Source organism: Strix uralensis, chromosome 37, assembly GCF_047716275.1.
Source record: "Strix uralensis isolate ZFMK-TIS-50842 chromosome 37, bStrUra1, whole genome shotgun sequence".
In the NCBI taxonomy this organism is placed as follows: domain Eukaryota; kingdom Metazoa; phylum Chordata; class Aves; order Strigiformes; family Strigidae; genus Strix; species Strix uralensis.
The window spans coordinates 1465227-1485288 of NC_134008.1; the positions used below are offsets into that span (position 1 = coordinate 1465227).

At 52.6% G+C, this 20062-nt stretch overlaps 2 protein-coding genes and 1 long non-coding RNA gene across 20 annotated transcripts in view; 2 read left to right on the plus strand and 1 right to left on the minus strand.

The window, feature by feature from the left end:
- Positions 1-5031, plus strand: LOC141937107 (killer cell lectin-like receptor subfamily F member 1). Of its 2 annotated transcripts, XM_074854512.1 has the most exons (6): positions 1-1546; positions 2528-2617; positions 2983-3159; positions 3535-3689; positions 4107-4222; positions 4873-5031. In XM_074854512.1, the coding sequence occupies exons 1-6, from the start codon at positions 1450-1452 to the stop codon at positions 4994-4996; spliced, it is 759 nt and encodes a 252-aa protein (XP_074710613.1). In that variant the 5' UTR covers positions 1-1449; the 3' UTR covers positions 4997-5031. The 2 variants fall into 2 exon arrangements, with proteins under 2 accessions (XP_074710613.1, XP_074710612.1); XM_074854511.1 differs by having other exon boundaries at positions 2983-3689.
- The window catches only part of LOC141937094 (uncharacterized), a 786032-nt gene that overhangs the window by 347637 nt on the left and 418333 nt on the right, over positions 1-20062 (plus strand). The gene's annotated exons all lie outside the window — the stretch shown is intronic.
- The window catches only part of LOC141937108 (C-type lectin domain family 2 member B-like), a 26564-nt gene continuing 11082 nt past the window's right edge, over positions 4581-20062 (minus strand). For 4 of the 17 annotated variants that reach the window (XM_074854519.1, XM_074854518.1, XM_074854515.1 and 1 more), the window contains 9 exons: positions 14472-14597; positions 13815-13930; positions 11521-12155; positions 11124-11306; positions 7933-8110; positions 6528-6620; positions 6245-6429; positions 6005-6108; positions 4581-5618 (listed from right to left, as the gene is read on the minus strand). In XM_074854519.1, coding sequence (XP_074710620.1) covers positions 5465-5618; positions 6005-6108; positions 6245-6429; positions 6528-6620; positions 7933-7957 — 561 coding nt within the window. In that variant the 5' untranslated portion in view covers positions 7958-8110; positions 11124-11306; positions 11521-12155; positions 13815-13930; positions 14472-14597 and the 3' untranslated portion in view covers positions 4581-5464. The other 13 variants (XM_074854513.1, XM_074854516.1, XR_012626862.1 and 10 more) reach the window with 12 other exon arrangements.

Sequence of the window (20062 nt, forward strand, 5' to 3'; positions counted from 1 at the left end):
GGGTTGCAGGGAAGTTATTTCTTTTTTTATTTTTGCATACAGGGAGAAGCAGGACCAGCCGGGGACATTCTTGGCCAGAATAGCCACAAAAAGAAACCTCAGGCAGTAACAATTTTTGCAATTTGCTTTTTTTTTTTCCTTTCTCTGGGCTTTCCCTCAGTCAGCATCACCGCAGGGCTGAGAAAAGCCATGAAAAATTTCAAGAAGGGGCTTTGGGGGGGGGGCATTTTGTCCATCGGTTTCATGCTGGGCACCTCCAGATTCAACTTAAAGCAAGTGATTCCCTTCCACAGGGGATCTGAGTGGTTTTTTTCCTCACCAACTCCTGGTACAGAAATGAGTCACCTAAATCCCGTTGGATTGACCCGGCCCTTGGCCCGTCACTGGGGTCATGTCTCCACCTCACGCTCGACTGCTCACATTCTCATGGAATCTTGGGGTTGCAAAGGCAATTTGGGTGAAATCTCTGCCTTTCTGAGGTTTATCAAAAGATGCGTTACCCCAGCTTTGCGCTTACATGTTTTGAGCAGTTTCCAGCAGCCGTCTTCGCCCCAAGCTTGGGTTCATTTCCTTTGAATTTGGGGTTTGATGCTGAAAGCAGAAATATGTGGGATGCTCCAGGCTGGTGCATCCCCCCATAAGCACCTAAAGCAGGGAGGGGATCAACCAACTCTTAACGAGCCCGATCACACCCTGAATGCAAAATCCTGCTGAGGAAGGTATGTTGTACCTCGTCTGTTATTTTTTGGGGGAGAATCTCTGGGTTTTTTTATCACCCCCTTTCCCAGAAGGGATTTTTAACGCTGCGTTTTGAGCATTTGCAGGAGCCCAAATCCACGGGGATTCTCCTGCAAAATTTACCTCCAGAAAGACCAAAGATGCCAACTGTGATTTGTGGAGCTGAACGCGCCGGGTTTTGCGTTTCCCACATCACCAGCTCCCATTTTCTCCCCTCTCGGAGGTGGGATGGGAGCAACGCCAAGACCCAAAGAGCTGCTAGAAAACACCCCCAAAATTAACCAGTGCCCTTCAAATTGGCAGCACATCGCATCCTCACTCCTTGCTGCTGGTTAAAAGCAGGTTGGGAAGAAAAAAATTAATATATTCGTCCAACAGCACTGCGCTGGCAGCGGGAGGAGGAGGAGGCTGCTTTCCCCAAGGGGAGAAGACCTTCAGGTTTCAACCTCAGCTCGAGGTGAAAAAGCTTTGTTGTTTTTCTTTTCTCGCCTCGAGCTGCCCCACAGCTTAAAAAAAAGCAGCTTCACTTTCAGAAGCGGCTCTTTGTGGGCTGTCGCAGGGGGTGGAAGAGCAGAGCGAAGAGATACGCGGCAGCGAGCTCCAGACGCAAACCCCGCAGCTGCTGCTGGTCATTTTTTGCTTCAGAAAAGTGGGAAAAAACCCACCTAAACCCAACCTCTGTTGAAATTTAATGCCACAAAGGGACTGGCCATGGCAGCGACCACCATCTACGCCAGATGTGACTTTGCCACGTCCAAACCAGACTCGCCGCCACGCTCAGCTCCCAGCACTCGCCGGAAACTTCCCCGTAAGTGAATTTTTTCCTGTTGCCCTCATGGGATTTTGCGGGGGGGGGGGGGCTCGGAGAAGCCAACATCCGCGACACTGCCAGCCCCCAAACCTGCAGGAAAAAAAAAAAAGGATTGCCTGTGCTTTTTCCATCTGTTTCCTGAGCTGATGGCAGCCAAAACCCAACGCTTTGCCCTTGAGGGGGTTCGCTGCCCATCTCCAGCCTGGGGCAGAACGACAGCACAAACAGCTCTTCCCCCCCCATAGATCAATTTTCTTGGAAAAGGGGGAAAAAACACAGCCAACCCCCAAGGACACTCTCCATGCAGGGCTTCACGTGCTCATCTGTCTTGTGTGGTGACTGGCAGCCTCTCTTAAAGCACCCCAAGGGCTTTGCTTGGGGTTGGAAAAGCAATTTGGGTGAAATCTCTGCCTTTTTGAGGTTTATCAAAAGATGCGTTACCCCAGCTTTGCGCTTATTTTGAGCAGTTTCCAGCAGCCGTCTTCGCCCCAAGCTTGGGTTCGTTTCCTTTGAATTTGGGGTTTGATGCTGAAAGCAGAAATATGTGGGATGCTCCAGGCTGGTGCATCCCCCCGTAAGCACCTAAAGCAGGGAGGGGATCAACCAACTCTTAACGAGCCCGATCACACCCTGAACGCAAAATCCTGCTGAGGAAGGTATGTTGTACCTCGTCTGTTATTTTTTTGGGGAGAATCTCTGGGTTTTTTTGTCACCCCCTTTCCCAGATGGGATTTTTAACGCTGCGTTTTGAGCGTTCGCATGAGCCCAAATCCCCAGGGCAGCTCTGGGTGCAGCAGGGGGAGGAGAGGAGCTGAGCTCCCAGCATCGAGGCTTTGCAGATTTGCTCACCGCAGCTTCCCGCAGAGGCTCGTGAGGTTTTCTGGCGAAGCAAAGTGACACAAAATGGGTCAAAAACAAGGGCAAAGACCACAGAAGAGCCGCTTCTTCCCTGGCTCCCCAGTACGGGTCCCATTGCAGGTCCTTGGTGGTACTGGATGCTGCTGGGAAGCGGATGGGTCGGGACCGTGCTCTTGGTGGGCGTCGTGCTGCGGCTGCTGCAGCAACACGGTAAGCAGCAAGGTCTATCATCCAAAAAAATGGTGAAAATCTCCCCAAATCAATCACGGCTCAGCCCCTGGCCTGGGCTGGAGCAATTTTCTCCTGTATTTTCTAGCAGGGAGCAGCTCCCAGGCGGCTTCTGCCCCCCGATATCCCCGCTGGGCAGGAGGGGGGAACCCGCCAGTACGTCCCCGTTGACACTCATGAGCTGATTTATGTGGTTTTGGAGCCTCGTACAGGCCTTTTCTCCACCCTGACGGCGGCTGCAAAGACCCCAGGGGTCACCCCGGCAGCACTTTGCTCCATCCCCACTGTGTCCCTCTGGTCTTGACACAGCAGCACGATGCTGTGGGTCAAACCCATCCTCATTTTAGGTGGAAATAACCCTATTCCGAGCCAGGACGCGGAGGTCCTGGGCAGCGGATGCTCCTGGGAAAGCTGCTGGACCAACAGCAGCCAACGGGCCACCCCGGAGTTCAAATGCTCCCTGAGTTGCTTCCGGCTGCAGCTGAGACAACGGTTGTGTGAGGAACAACACCAACACCCAACAGGTACCGTCAGCCACAGCTTCGGGGCTGTGGTTGGAGATCCCACCTCGTTAGGGACGCCAGGGGGGCGTTATCCCCCTTCCACGTCGAGGGGAAAGGCCAGAAAAGCACCCCAAGACCGCCCTAAACCTCCTAACTGCCGTCCCCACCCACATCACCCTCATGCCCTCAACACCTTCCTCCGCTGCTCCTGTTTCCCCGCCCCGTACCAGGGGAGGTTTTATTTTCCAGCCCATGTTTCCCCCCCACAAAAAAAAAAAAAAAAAAAAAAAGCACCTGGAGGGGTTCAAACAGCAGAAAAAGGCCTCGAGTGTCCCAGGGGGTCCCAGCTCTGCCCCGCGGCACCCAGGCACTGCTCACACTCCTCCTCTGCCACAGGCCCCTCGGCTTGCTGGCTCTGTCCCACGGGCTGGCAGCTGTTTGGGGCCAAGTGCTACTGGATTTCCACCAAAACTGAATCCTGGGAGAAGGCAGCAAAGGATTGTCTGGACCAGAGATCTCAGCTGGTCAAGCTGGAGAGCGCGGAGGAGAAGGTAAGTAACTGCAGGGGGGGAAAGGCGCCAGCGTCGCCCCGGAATTTGGCTTTTTTAAGCTTTGTTTTCCACAAAAAAACACGCAACCTCGAGATTGTGGCTGATCTTTCCCTTCCTGGCTTGCAAAGCGCCCAAATCCATGCTGCCAGGCAGAATTTCTGGGGACAAAACTGCAGAAATATGAGCTCAGAGATGAAAGGAGAAAGGCAAAGGCAAAACCACATGGAGCTTCCAGGTTCTTTGACTGCACCAGACATCATCGTTTTGCTGCCCGTCACCTCCAGACCACGCTCCCACCGAGCTTCTCCAGCTCCCAGTCTGCAACTGGGATGGGCCAACTAGACCCCCATGGACAGGATTAGGTTTCCCCTCCCTGCTGCGATCAGCTCTAAGACTCCATATCCCTCCCTCTCCCAGGTTTTCATCGGGAATATGACTAAAAACATCTCGGCTGCCTGGCTGGGGCTGAGCATCACCCGGGCGAGGGGGAAGGAGTGGACATGGTGGGACGGATCCCTGTTGCAGGGAACCTTGTAAGTGCCTCCCCACTCTGGTTCGCCAACAGGTTGCCACAACTACAAGCCCACGGGAAATATTTCCCAGCCCAACGTTCACCACAGACCTGACCACTGCCAAAAATCCCTCCGGAGCCAGCAGCAACGCTCATGGGAGTAAAATAAACCAGAGCGATGCGGGTCCGGTCTCTGCAGCCCGGCTGTTAAACAGGGAGAAAAGAGAAAAAAAGCGATTAAACCCTCGTTCCTGTTTTACACCCACACGCCAAGTGCAAAAGTGGGGAGATTTCAACCTGTTAATAAAAGCAAGATTGTCCCTGGGGACAAGTTTTTATGCTGCGGCCACAGTGACCCCAGCATGTAGAAAAAAAGGCAGTTTCTGACAGGACTAATATTTATTAGACCAAGCAGTAAACACAGGGGGGGTCTGGGGAGGAGGAACAAGTTTTTTGGGAAGTAGTATCTCCTCAACGCTTCTGCTTCCACAAAAAAAAGTGGGAAAAGAGATTAAACAGAGGGTACGTTCCCATGCTCACGGGCGAGCTGAGAACTGTTGAGCCAGGCTAGGTTTTGGGGCGGAAAACGCCCTAATGAGGTAAATTCTCTTACTGGGAAGATGGTGTCAAAGTGCAGGACGCCAGGCTGATTGCTGTCACGGTGCTCTCCAGGTTTTTGATGCCGGATCATGGGGAAGGGGGCATTTGTGCCACGATTCAGAGGGGTGAGCTGAACCACCACAGCTGCACCATCCCCTTGCACTGGATTTGCCAGAAAGAGGCCACTGAGGTTTAAGCCAGAGGAAAACAACAGAAGGAAAAAAAAAAAAACCACAACAACCCACAGGATAAATGCCAAAAAACATCCCAGAGGAACCGTTTGGTGGCTTCTCGACGAGGCTGGGATCTTCCCTCAGGCAATTCCATTTCCTTCCCCCACTTTGCATTTCCGACCCTCCAAATCCGCCCAAAACCAGACACCAAACCCAGCAGGACTGAGCTTCGCAGCACCAGCAGCTACCAGCAGAGCGGCGACGTTTCCGGAACCTTCTGAATATTTCCACATCTCCTTCCAACTGTAAAAACTGGGAAGATGCTTGTGGTCAGACTGGAGGAAAGATCCTGTGGTCACGGCTCCGCGGCATCGTCGTTTTTACTTTTGTAACGTAAATTGAAATAAATATATGGTATTGGAAGACTCGTTACCACGTTGTGCTGGGTTAATAGCAGCTTGTGGTCCTTCTGCTCCGCCGCGGGGGATATTTCAAGTGAAATTCAGAAGGATTTTTGACTCCTGAACCCTGTCGCGACGCTTTTGTGGGTGGCTGCAGACAGAGCACTTTTTCTGGGAGCACCAGTCGCTGCTGACGCCGTCGTGGTTGATATAAGCACATTGTCCATCGCCCTGGACGGGGAATCTGCACCAAAAAACAGAAAGAAAAGTGAAAAGGAAGCAAAGGGGTTGCTGTCAGCCGCAGGTTGGCGGCCGAGTGACTCCCAGACGGGTGAAGGGTGCTGCGAGGAGCAGGGCCCAGCCTCCCCACAGCATAAATCCCTCCTCTTCCACAAAAAAGGGAGGATTTTTGGTTGTTTTGGCCCGGGGGGAGGGTCATTCAGTGGTGCCCTCACCCCCCTGCACCACACAAAGCCACAGCCTGCGGTCCAAGCGCTTCAGCTCAAGCAAAGAAAGCGGTGTTTAATTGCTCCCACCTCAATAAATTTATATATATATATATATTCTTGCGTTCGATCCCTGCCCCGTCTCAGCCCGGGTTACGCTCTCCAGAAGGCGACGGGGACGTACGAGCTGTTGAGGAAAGCGCCATCGAACCATTTCCAAGGTGCTGAACCTTCCCTTCGGAGACCGACCCAGTAGGGGATGGACCGTCCGTAGCGCAAGAGAAAATCCTATTAAAGGGGGGAATAAATAAAAAAAAAAGCAAGTTCCGCGTGTATCCTCACGCTACGCCCTGGGGGAATCCCAAACCTGCTTCCCAAAAGCCACCAACGCATTAATTCCGTGGGGATTTTTTTTCTCATTTACCAGCTCCTCCAGGCTGTCGATGGTGGTCAAATGAGCTCCGAGTGAAAGGCAAAAGCTCTGACTCATGTTCCAGTCGGCCTCATCCTCCACGAAGTAAAAACACTTTAATCTGTAGCCGAGGGCGTTCTCCGGGCAGCTGGGAAGGGCGGGAGAGGGGCAGGATGGACAAGACAGGCATTTTTTTGCTGGAAAAAAAAAGCAGAACGCGTCCTGGTGACTTAACGCCAGTGGTTTTTCTCCAGGGGAGGAGAAAAATGTAGCGGGAAGCACCAGCGGCACTTACCCGCCAGCGCGATGATGGTGAGGAGCAACGCTGCTACGGCCACGGTGACCCCGACGGGGACCTTTTTGTCTTTAATGCACTTGAGGCTAAAACCTGGGGACAAACCAGGGGGATGTGGCACAGGGGAGAAAGCTGCAGCGCTGGGAGCACCCCCAGCTCCCCGCAGGCCTCGGCTTCCCCCTGTGGGGGCCTTCGACACCTTTAAAAACATCCACAAAGCAGGGATGGGGGGGCACAGCGGGGTGCAGGCTCAGTTCAGGGGGTACAACCCAGTGCTTTCACCAGCCCCCCTGGATTTTTATTTTTTTTGAGGGCTGCCCCCACAGATTTTTGATTTTTTCAAGGGCTGCCCCCAAGGATTTGTTGATTTTTTTTCGAGGCCTGCCCCCAAGGATTTGTTGATTTTTTTTTTTCAAGGCCTGCCCCCAAGGATTTGTTGATTTTTTTTTTTCAAGGCCTGCCCCCAAGGATTTGTTGATTTTTTTTTTTCAAGGCCTGCCCCCAAGAATGGATATTTTTCGAGGGCTGGCTCCAAGGATTTGTTGATTTTTTTTCGAGGGCTGCCTCCAATAATGGATATTTTTTGCAGGCTACCTCGAAGAACAGATATTTTTTTGTGGGCTGCCTCCAAGAATGGATATTTTTTGTGGGCTGCCTGATCTTCCTGCACCCTCCCCAACCCCCCCTCATCCACCAGAGACAGGTGCCATCCCCCAGACCCCCGCCTGGGCTGTCCTGTGCCTCCTTGCAGCTCACAACCAGCTTTGCCTCTCCCACATCCTCCTCCCCCGCTCCCCCCCCAGCTATTTTAACTCAATTTACCTGCCCACGTCACACTCAACCCAGCCACAACCTCCAAAATAACATCCCCCAGAACGAGACCCCCCTCCTCTGCTCTCTGCTGGGATGGCATCATTACAGTACTCGCGTCTTCGCCTGTGCCAGAGCAAGAAGCCCACCCAAATTAAGGGATTTATCACCAATATACAAATGCTGTGATGTTATTCAGTAGAAAACGCCCGATCTTGGGCAATTTTTCCACAAGACAATGGAAAAAGCAGCATTTCTCACCTGGTTTACACGCACACCAGGGAGGGAAACATGACTTTTGCTTTCGAAAAAACAGGACCTGCTTTTTTTTTTTTTTTTTCCAAGCCAGCCTTGATTTTATTGGCTTCTACAAGCTCTGTTTGTCCCGGAGACGCATTGTCTCAACTTTTTTCCCGCTTCTTCAACTACAAGGCTCAATCCAGCTCCAATTCAGCTCCAATTCCCACTCCAGCACCCTCAGGTCACCCTTCAAGCCCCGTCCCCCAGCCCAAAGCACAGAAACCACCCCCTTGTCTCCCCATCGTACCCAGGGCAGCTCGTAATGCCTCTAGGAAAGGGGATGGTGCTTCTGTACCTGCCTCAGGAACAGCTTCTGCCATCCCTGGTGCCGCGGAAGGGCCGGCGACAGGCTCCGGGGACCCTCAACCCTGCCAGCAAGAGGGTCAGGAACACCCCGAGTCTGCAGCATGTGCGCCAGGGACCTGCCAGGTCCTTCTCTGTCGCGGGGCTTCGCCAGGATGCTCCCGCAGTCGCTAAAATAAAAAGCCAAAAAGCTCGTAATCCCCGCTCAAAACATCAGGGCAGTTCATCGCAGCGCTTCTTTCTAAATCTCTTCCTCAAAGCTCCTCTCAACCTGCACTCACTCTGAATTATCACTTGGCAAAACCTCCCCTCCCACAACAGCGTGTTTTCATAAATTCTTGGAAACCGTTTTTCTAAATTTTCTTCAGTTTTGACCTTTCTCTGGACGCGGTCTTTTCCCAGAGCAAAATGTTCAACAGATTCACGTCTCCCCTCAGACTCAGGGAAGCAAAAAAAAAAACCAGTTCCGCAGCAGCTACCTCCGGAACAACCACATTTATAAGAAAAAAAAAACTCAACGAATCAAAGCGAGAATCCACCGACGCACAATGGAAACACCTGCAGACACTGGTGCCAACCGACAGCTGCAACTCATCTAAGAAAGAGCTCCTGTTCCTAAAAATCATATAAAACTGATATACGTATCAGTCGTGCAGCTGCTGGTTTTGTTTAACAGCAGCTCTGTCAACACAATCACCACCTGCCTTTTGGATCTTCCTCAATCTGCAGCAAATATTTGCCAGGTAAGAAGAACCTTCATGTGTTTGCAAAGGTAACAATCAAAAGGGGATTTTTTTTCCTCCCCAAACGCTTGATTTTGAAGAGGGTTTAATCAATACAGCATTTTGTAACTGTCCTCAACACCCAACACCAAATTACTCCTGGCCCAGGCTGCGGCGTGGTGCGTTTTGGAATAAAACAGGTGATGGAGGAAGAGGAGGAGAAAAGCCACCAAGCGGGGAACAAAAGAGCAACTTAATCATCAGAAAATACTCCCAAACCCACTGGGCTTGGGGGAAAGAAAGGACTTTTGCGTCTCAAAATGTGTATCGAAACAGGCAAACATTGTTCATGGCCTTGGTGGGGGGAAACATTGCTGCCAGGTGAAGCAACGTCTGGAAGGGGCACGTGGAAGTCAGTCAAAGGGGCTTTTGTCTGGTGCCCGAGAGGGAAATCCACGTGGCAGCAGGGACTGAATCCTTCAGGACCCGACAACCCCCAACAAAACTGCTGCAAAAAAACAGAAAAATCCACCTTTTGGCTGAAAAACACATGAAGAAGCCACCTGTTGGCTGAAAAACCCCAGAAATATCCACCTTTTGGCTGAAAGACACACAGAAAAATCCAGCTTTTGGTTGAAAGACACACAGAAAAATCCACCTTTTGGCTGAAAAGACCCAGAAATATCCACCTTTTGGCTGAAAAGACACACAGAAAAATCCACCTTTTGGCTGAAAAGACACACAGAAAAATCCACCTTTTGGCTGAAAAGACACACAGAAAAATCCACCTTTTGGCTGAAAAGACACACAGAAAAATCCACCTTTTGGCTGAAAAGACCCAGAAATATCCACCTTTTGGCTGAAAAGACACACAGAAATATCCACCTTTTGGCTGAAAGACACACAGAAATATCCACCTTTTGGCTGAAAGACACACAGAAAAATCCACCTTTTGGCTGAAAAGACCCAGAAATATCCACCTTTTGGCTGAACAGACCCAGAAATATCCACCTTTTGGCTGAAAGACACACAGAAAAATCCACCTTTTGGCTGAAAGACACACAGAAAAATCCACCTTTTGGCTGAAAAGACCCAGAAAAATCCACCTTTTGGCTGAAAGACACACAGAAAAATCCACCTTTTGGCTGAAAGACACACAGAAATATCCACCTTTTGGCTGAAAAGACCCAGAAAAATCCACCTTTTGGCTGAAAGACACACAGAAAAATCCACCTTTTGGCTGAAAAGACCCAGAAATATCCACCTTTTGGCTGAAAGACACACAGAAAAATCCACCTTTTGGCTGAAAAGACACACAGAAATATCCACCTTTTGGCTGAAAAGACACACAGAAAAATCCACCTTTTGGCTGAAAAGACACACAGAAAAATCCACCTTTTGGATGAAAAAAACCACCAAAAATCCACTTTTTGGCTGAAAAAAAACATGAAAAACCCACCTTTTAGCTGAAAAAAGAAAAATCCACCAGAGCGGGGCTGTGCGAGGCAGCCCCAGCGCCCCCTCACAGGCTCCCAACTCACCCTCTGCGCACTCAGAGGAAAATGAGCTTTTCCACCCCATTTCCCAACTCCAAACCCACAGGGAAACTGCCACCAAACTTGGGGTGTTTCCAGCTCCCAGGAGCTGCAGGGGGACGACAGTCGAGCTCCCACCAAACCACCAACTTCACTGCGTGGTTTTTTTTCTCTGTGGCAGAACTACCAAATTGTCCCCTCCGTGCCCCCCAGCCTCCATCCAGAGGAGGGATTTAAACCCACCCAGGGACACTCTCTGCTCCCAAACCCCAAATTCATCCCCTACCTGTAGCAGCGGCGCAAGAATCCAACAAATTCGAAACTACCAGAAGCGTTTAATACCCGATATCAAGCAGCTGTTCCTCTCCACACGCTTTACAGGATAAATTGCTCCTCTGACAGTTGTCTTAGAAACCTCCTTATTGCTGTTCTGCTGTTTAAGTTAATTATTAAATTCTCCTTCATTCCCTAAAGCCAGACGGGGAGAGGAATGAGCAGCTGCATCCCAAACCCCGGCCAGGCTCCGTGGGAAATTGGAAAATCAGAGCAAAAGGATGTTGACAAGACCCCCCCAACCAGATGGGATGTTTTTGGGGTGCAGCAGGAGCAAGCGGCGATGCCATCAGCACCAATAACGGTTTTTCTGCTCCATTTCCTGCTCACGAGGGACCTGGAAATGTGACGCACCAAGGGCTGAGGCCAGATCAAGGCGTGAGCTTAAACTGGAGCAACAAAGGAGCCCAGCACATTGTCATCCAGTTATCCCCACCCAAAAATTCCCCCATTCCCTTGGATTTGGCCCAACAATCGCTGGAATTAAGAATTAAGCTCAAGCCCAGACCTCCCTCACCCCAGCCCAAACCACACAACGCTCTCCTACCCCTTTTCCTCGGGACTTTTACCCCGATTCGTGCCCCATAACTCACCGCTTGGGCTAAGGGTGGGTGTAAGTGTCTGGAATCTCAACAATTTCAGCTCTCCTGGCTCCGTCACTGACCAGCTCGAGGCTTTTCAGCCCACGCTGACCCGGCAGCGGGCGGAGGCAGGTTGGCATTCTCCAATTTTTCTGTCCAGGTTTCTTTGAGAGTTCCCGTCCTGGCTCTTCATTCCTACACAGAAATAGAACGGGGGTTTCCACGGCTTTTTAGAAATTCTCCAGCCAAAAAAAAAAAAAAAAAGAAATAGGACTCAGCGAGGGCAGATCACCAGGTGAAGCTTCAGGGTTGTCTCAGAGAAGTGACACATGAAAAGGAAAAACCAAAGTGCTCTACTCCCAGCCCCATCAAAACAGCTCAAAGATAATTTAATTATTGAAATAATTACCATTGCGGCGGGAAGGCGGGAGCTGCTCCAGCCTTTGTACCTCCACGTCCTTTGGTGGCAAAAGAGGGAGATGAAGGCAGACGCATCTCCCCGCCCCTTCGCAGCTTTTTCCCCTTCTAATCTCTCTCGAAGCTTTTTTTTTTTTGCATCGTTTTCAAATGACTCACATCCACTCACTTTTTTTTTTTTTTTTTTCTGGGTTAAACCAGCCGCTTCAGTAAATTCCACTGAGCGAAACAATCCAGGGGAGGGCGGGCATCAGCTCAAAACCACCCTCCCAAGGGGATGCCCGTGGTCAACACCTTCACCGCGGGAGCGACACAGTTTCGAGGTGACAAATCCCCTCAGATTTCCCCATAAAAACATTTCCCACCTCCCCAGCCAGGGCTCAGTTCCTTTTACAGACAGGTATGTAACAACAAACCCAAACAAACTCAAAGCCAAAGAAATCTTCATTTATCACAGCTGAGCGATGCAGCAAACAAAACTTTTTCTGGGCTCCGCAGGCAGAGGGTGATGCTGATTTTTCCTCCTCATCATCATAATTAGGGAGAAACTGGCAGGAAGGAGCAGCCTTGAAATCAGGGACAGGAGCGTAGTCTCAAGCAACGACGGTTAAATGTTGTCCAAACCTGCTTTTCATTATAGTTTTAAGCAATAAATAAAGAAAAACAGTATTAGAAAGTCCCATTAACAGGAAGAAAAGGAGAAGATGGGAAAAATGTCAAAGTCACATTAAGAGGAAGAAAAGGAGGAGATGGGAAAAATGTAAACAATAAGCTCCATAAACCTCACGAACAAACCAGTACGTTTTGAATTGCTCTTTGGTAACCAATGAAAAAAAAAACCAAAGTGTTACAAGGCAAATCCTGCAGTGGGTCACTCACTGGGGAGACTGGTAAAAATTAATTAATTTGCACAGTTTCCTAGCAGCTTCCAGGCTGTTCTTTGAGCAAAAAAACAACAGCGGTGACAGTTTGTACCTGGGGGGAAAATGGTGGTTTCTCCCCCCTACGGCAGCTCGTGGCAAAAACCGCAGCGAGGAGCCGGAGCAGCAGCTCGGGGACACGCGTGTGGCTGCCCAGGGGTGTGTTTGCTCGTGCAAGGCCGCGTACAGGGGCTCTCAGGGCCCCCCAAAATCCTGAACCCCCTTCCACAAGGTGCTGGGGGTGCCCAGGACAAACCCACCGTGGGTGGTGGGTGAAGAAACATCCCAGCGAGGGCAGCGACAACGTGGTGACGCGGGAGCGTCAGGGCTGCTGCTAACGGCCCCTTCCCAGTGCTCCCAGTCCATCCCAGTTCTGGCTGTTTTCAGACCACGGGGCAGTCCCAAGCGAGCTTTGCGGCTTGCTCCAAGACAGGGGGAAATGCTATTTTTGGCGGTTTATTCGACAGGGAGAAGTCCTTATCTCTTCCCCATCGCCCCTGATGTGGCAGCTGTGGCTTCGACTCACAGCTGGCCCCGAGGCCCCTCATCCCCCAACTCTGCTCTGCAAAATTTGGGGGTTTGGGCTGCAGATTTGGAGCGAGCTCCCTTGCTAAGAGGTTTTATTGGGGACTTTTTGAATCCCCTCCCACCTCTTTTTGATTGTTTTGGGTGGGGTTTGGTTTTTTTTGAACCCTCATGCTCTCACCGCTGCGCTTCCTCTCTGCTGCTGCCAGTGCAGCGCCGTGAGCATCCGTCTCCTCGACCGCCTGTCACTCCCTTCCCAGCACCCTCCTGGGTTAATTTTGCCACGTACGGGGGCAAAAACACCCCCTGAGGATGAGGATGGTCCTAGAAGAAGACTGAAGGGAGGGAGGGGGACACTGGCAGGGGCAGAAATCCCAAAGCGGGTTGGGACGGGGGCCCTGGCGCACGCTGGGGATGGGGAAGGGGGGCAGGTAGGGACCAGGTGCCTCGGGATGCTCCTTCCAGCCCATCCTCGTTAATAAATTTACTTAAAAAACATCACACGACAGAACCCGGCCGGTGTCATTATTCATTTGAGGATGGTTGGTGGCCAACAACATCAGCGCCAGCTCCTGGATTCCCCCCTGGGCTGAGGGTCTGATCCTGACCTGTCCTCAGCCCAGCTCAGAGCTGGGGGGATTTTTTTTGGCGGATCCACTTCGATCCCGAGCTGCATCTCCCGGAGACGAACCTGCCCCCCCTCAGGACCCCACATTTTGCAAATTCAGCCCAGGGCTTGGCCAGAACCTGTAGGGGGGGGCGGGGGGGGGAGCCCATGTCACAGCCTGAAGGGCCCTGGAGGTGCCCCCCGACACCCCTCCTTCCCCTCCAAAGCACTCACCAGCCCGGGGCCAGGCGGGAGCCGTTCAGTCAGGTCCAGCCCTGCCCGGCGCAGGGGACCGAGAGGCCGATCCAGAAGTAGGTGGTGGGTTTCCAGAGGGTTTGATTGAGGAAATCCTACGGGGTGGGGGGAGAGGGCGGGGGGTGACACCAGCGTTGTCACTCCAAAACAGGCTCCAGCCCGGCCCCGCACCCCACAAAGGCATCGCAGGGGTGGGGGCTCCCCCCGCACAGCCTCAGCCCTTCCCCAGGTGCCCCCAGCGCCCCCCCCGCCCCCCCCTCGATGCCATCAGTCCCTTTACCAGCTCCTCGTGGCCCCCCAGCACCAGCAGCTCGGCGCCCCAAGTCGCACAGTGCTCCCGGCTCTGGCTCCACGCCTTGAGCTCATCACCCACCCAAAAGCACTTGTTCCCATGCAGCATCCAGCAGGGGGGGGCAGAGCCGGCACCCCCCGCCCTCTGAAAGACAAGGCAGCCCCCCCAGAAGCCACCTTGGCTCCCACACCCCCGAGGCAGGACAAGGGTCCAAGTCCTGTTCGCTCCCCGGGAACGCGGAGACGCCCCGAGCTTCGTCTGCTCCTCCAGTTTGGGGGTGTCGTAATTTTTTGGGGGGGGGCGGTGTGGAACCCAATGGTGCAGAGGTGCCTCGTGGCCATTACCTGGCAGCTCGGGCAAGCAGAGACTTTTCCTCAGCTCCCAGCAGATTTTCTCCGGGGTGTTGCCATCTCCTACGTTCCCGCTCTCGTTTTTGCAGCTTCCCGAGTTCTCCGGCTGCTGGTGCAGAGCTGCAAGGGGAGGATGGAGCGGTGGGGGGGGACGACACAGGGCTCCCCCGGGCACGACGCCTGCCCAGATCTGCCTGCACGGGGCCCCGCGGGCCGTGGGGCAGCGGCTGGGCTGGATCCCAGACCCCAGTGATGCTCAGAGCACCCCCCTCACCCTTCCCATCACCTCAGCTCACCCCAAACGTTGTGCTGAGCACCTCAGGATGGGACAGGGGAGGGAGAATTGGCCTTGGGGTACCAAAACCCAGAGCAGAGCTCAGATCTCAGGGTCCCCAGCCCAGAGGAGACCCCAGATCTCGGGGTCCCACAACCAAGAGCAGAGCCCAGATCTCAGGATTCCAAACCGAGACCCCACATCTCAGGGTCCACAGCCCAGAGGAGACCCCACATCTCAGAGTCCCAAACCCCAGAGCAGACTCCCAGACCATCTTCTTTTGGGGTACAAGGTCCCCACCCCAGCGCTCACCCCCCCCGCCCCGCTGCTGCTTTGCACCGACAACAGGATGTGGCCCCTTCGCCCCCAGCACCAGCCCAGAGCTCTGGAGGCGGCATCGCGCTGGACGGCTGCGAAAAGCCCCTGACCGCTGCGGAAGTCGCCTCTCCTGCCAAACAGCTCTACCTGCGCAGCCCAGAGGGGCCTGACACCGGGGTGAAGGGCTCCACGCCCCCTCCCCACCGCCCCGCAGAGCCCCAACGCCTGGCAGCGGGTTTATTTGGGGCCACGCCGGGTTCAAACAATCCCCCCCAGCTCGCTGCCGGCCCCACATCCACCCCCAACGGGGACAGCAGAGCCCTACAAAGCCCCCGTGCCTGGCTCTTGCCCCCAAGATCGCTCCCATGGCCCGACAGCGTCGCCTGCGGAGGACACGGGGCACAGGGAAGCTCCAGCCCCGGCCCTTCACTCCTCCCTCCACACCCCTGGGCCAAAAGGTTGGCAGATCCACCCCCACGGGTCAAATCAACCCTCAAGTGTCCCCCTCAGCACAAGATCCGCTGCTTCTCCCCCACTTTGGGGGGAGGATTCTCCTCCCCAACACCCATCACGTGGTTGAGTCTCCCTCCTGCCTCCTTGGCGCACTCTGGGGGGACTCTGGGCCGGGGCAGCCTCAGATGCCATCAGCAGCATCGCACCAGGCACAAGATTCATTTTGGCTACGGGGTGTCAAATCCTGACCCTGCCACAGCTGAGAAGTTTCCAGTGGTTTGCCCCTCGCCGGCCAACCAAGAGAGTCCAGGTTCCTCCCCGCCTCGGCTCTAAAATTCTGATCCAAACCCACGTCCCCACACCTCGCGCTGACGGGCGTCCGCCAGCGCAGAGCGTGAAGAGATTTGCCTTCGACACGAGCACCTGGGCCAGCACCCCGAGAAAACAGGGACACCCCCCCCCCCCCGCTCTTTGGGGTGTCCTTTGGTTGCCCCCGGGCCGGCAAGCGCAGCCACTCACCCAAGCAGCCCAAGGCCACCACGGCCACTCCCAGGAGGAGGTTCCCGGTGCAGCCGGCCCAGAGCGCGGGTCGGTGCCACTGGGGACAGCCCGATGCTGCGGGGGAAAGAGTCATTAGGAGAAAAAACACAGCCAGCCGCATCCGCAGCGCCGATTCGGGCGCTTTTCTCCCCAAAAAGCCCTCTGGGCTGGTGCTGCTGGTCGCCACGGCCACCCTCCTCCCGATCCCACCGGCGCCATGGCCTCGTCACTCAGGAGGAGGTTGGGTCAGTTTGACCCAGAATTGGGAATTTCCTGGATGTTGTAAGAAACCCAAAGGGTTAAATGCAGGTTAGAGGGGGGCCAGGATGGGAGATGTGCCCCCCCACGGCACCCAGGGCAAAGCTGCTGAGCCTGGATCAACAAAACTCTCCAAGAATTCACCTCACCGAGCTGGGACAGCCCCGCCGGGGGCAGATTCCTCCCCGCAGAGCTCAAGGCCAGGCCAAGCCCATCCCTCCTCCCCTCTGGTTTCACAAGATGCAGGATGATGCTTCTGGCCAAAGCCAGAGCTCACCTTGACCAAAGGAATCAGGGATTAAAGGTTCAGCCTAAGAATAAAACAGCAAAGGAAAAGCAACAGATTCCACCTTAACATCAGCAGAAAGTGGGTTTGCCGAGCAAAAGGGATGTGTTTGGTGGGAATCCTGAATTCTTGCAAAAAAAGAGGATGCAGGCAGAGGCAGAGGTCCCTTCCAGAGGGGGACAGAGCAGGAATTAAACCTCTCCCTGTTTTTTTAATTTTTCTATAAGCTAAAAACCAAACCCAGAGTCAGCAGGAAAAGAAGACGAAGCACCACACCGACGTGAATCACCCCAAGCACAGGGAGGACGGACCAGGACTCTCAGGGCCTGGATCGGGCCGTCTGAAGACACCAGCTGCCCTCACGCATCGCAGGGCTCCTAAAAGCAGCTGAATTTGGGCAGATTTGGAGCTTTTGCTGGCTGGCTGCGAGGGGATTTCTCCTTCCACCACGCCAGCACAAGGACAGGCCCTTCGGAGGGGTTTTAAGAACTAGCCCCTGCAAACGTGCTCGGTGCGGTGGCCAAGTCCTGTCCCACAAGTTTTGAAGTTTTCAGAGCTCAGCACGTCCAAAGGGCCGAGCAGGGGGCACGCAGGGCTTAAAAATAATCATACAAAAGCGAAGCTTGATGCTGGCAGGGCTGCAGCCGAAGCAGCGGCAGAAGGAAGGATGAGGGAGGTGGAAGCGGGGGGCAACACCATCCCCAAGAGCAGCCGCGGGTAGAAGAGTTAATTAACCCCACGGCGACGAACGTTTGTGTCAGCCCACTCCATTTCCACGCTGGAGGAATCGTGTTTAATTATAACGGGGTCCCCGTTTCAAATAAACCCTCCTGCTTTCAAGAGAAAACCACCAAAAGGATCCCAAACAACAACCGGAATCCTTTATCACCCCACCGCAGCCTCGGCCCCTTCCCCTCCCCGCACCACTGGGAGGGTGGGAGCCTCCCCAAAAGATCCCAAAAATTAAAAAAAAAAAGCCCCTCCCAAACCCAAAGAGCATGTTCGAGGCGCTGGCCAGCCTGAAAAAGAAACTTTACGTCGCTTCTGCTGAATTAAACCAGGGAAAATGAGTTCGCATCACGGGAAGTAACACCTGAGAGCATCGAGAAGCCTTTTTCTAGTCAAAGTCGACTGTCTTCTTCAAAGGCGCCGCACGAAATCTCCCAAACGAGTCACCTTTAATAATAAAAAAAAGCTCAAATCAATCCCCAAAAATGCGCTTCTGCAAACAGGCGGTTCCAGACTTCGCTCCCCTCCGTCCCAATTGGTTCTTTTGCAAGAAAAATAAGGTGTCACCGCAAGAACAACTCCGCGATCTCCCGGAATATTCCTAGTAGGATCGTTAAAAACCACGATTTTTATGAAATTGAATAAACCCAGATCCTTTGCACCCTTATTTCCACCTTTAAGCGACTTGAAAGATGTTTTCTAGCCTCAAGCGCTGCTTCTCCCAACCCTATTCCAGCGCTGCCGCTTTCTCTGCATTACCAATTTTTCTGTAATCCCACTTATTTTTTCAGCCCAGATTTGAAGCACGTGGCCGTTTCGCCGCTCTGCCGAGCCAGCCGGTGCCAAAAAGGGCTCGAAAACAAGGGTTTAGAAATGAGCCCTGCGAGGAGAAATGATAGAAAATGTTCCCGACAGCTGAAGAAATCACTTTGGTTTTCCTTCATTCCTTATTTTCACATCACTTCCAAGAGACAGTCAGCTTCTCCCTTTGGAAATCGGGATGGGAGTCAACTAATTAACGAGCAGGAAGGGTAGAAAAGAAAACAAACACCCCAAAAATGGAGGGAATGCAGCTATAAAGGTGAGAGGTGACCTTCTTACTGGTTTCTTTGGAAAATTTGCTCATTTTTTTTTCCGCACCCAGGCTGAGAAACCCCCCCACCAGGATCTTCCCACCCCAGAAAGACAAAAGCCAGATTGTCAGGAGCCAGATGCTCCCAGACCTACCAAAGCATCCAAAAAGGAGGTATTTAGCCCCATTTTGAAGTGGTTTCTCTGGAGACTCCAGACTTACAACAGAAGCACACGGAGGGGACGAGCGGAACGGCGGGACCTGAGCAGGGTCTGTCCCCTCACGCTCCGCTCGCTGATCCCCCCCAAAGCGGGAAGAGAAACCCCAGGGAGATTTTTCACGATATTTTCTTTGGGAAAGTCAAAGGCAGGAGGAGCCGCAGCTCCTCTCCAAACAACAAACCTTTGGTTTAAGGGTTCAACGAGGCTTTTCTGCAACTGGTCCGACCGCCCAGAGGCAAAGCAACAAAAAAAGAGCTCCAAAACGGAGCAGCGACCGCTGCAAACCTGACGCCTGCAACCACGTTCTTCTAATTTTTTTAATTTTGCAGCGACAAAAAGCACAATACTGAGAAGATTCCTCCTCTCCACAGCACGGGCAGCAGGAAGGAGTTGAGCAGGGTGGGGAAGCCGGGTGCTCAGCCGAGCTGGTTGCTCAGGAAAAAACCACCACACCCACACCACCACCAAAACAAAAAACCCACAAAACAACCCTGCATTTTTTTCAGCTGTTTTCTTGCCTCCTTCCCCACCTCTCACTGCACTTAGATAACAGATGCATTTGGTGAATCAAGTGCTGGCTCTGGGTCTAAGGCACAAGTGAAGGCTATTTTTCTTGAGGGCCATTCGACAGAGAAAGTTGCAGGGGAAAAAAAAAAACCCATGCTCTTGCCAAAGCTTCAGCCCCCCGAGCTCCCCTTGGCCCATGCTGAGGATGGCAGGAAAGTTACCCAAGGCAGAGCTCTTCCAAACAGAGAGGTCTGGAAGCTTTTATCACATCCCTGGTGGTAGCCTGGCAAGAACACTCCAAAATTGCAGGAAGTTAGCCTGAGGATCTTCCTCTTCCTGTTCTAGGAGCACAGCTGTAATGACATTTCCCTACGCTTTTACAGAATCGTTAAGGACAATCAGTATATGCACATTTCCACTTACTGCTTTGAATTCTTATTTTCAGAATATTTTCGGTAAATCAGAACAACAGAACCAAACCAAGGCCAGTTCTGAGTCCTATGACCACTTCTTCAATGCTTTGCCCTTCATTTTTTGCCATGTTTTACACAATTATTTTTTTTATTCTAGATCTATGCTTTTAGGGCTTCTACTGCAATTGCTTGAAGAAAAAAAAAGCTGCAAAATTTCTACCACATTCTTTTCTTTCTTAAAATGCTCCAATATTCAAAGGGATTTTGTTGACAATTAGTTTGATATGAAGTACACAGAACTCCCAGCAATCATCACCTCATACGCATTAGAACAGAAGTCCCTGAGACAAGATGCTCTGTTAAACAGGGATGAAGAGCAGATGCCAGCAGAGATGACAAACACCCCAGCCTTACCTCCACCCAAAGGAACAAACCATCAGCTCCTTTTATACTGATCACTGACGAGCTGACAGGTGGTGCCAACTACAAGCTGCTGTTCATGAGACTTTAAATA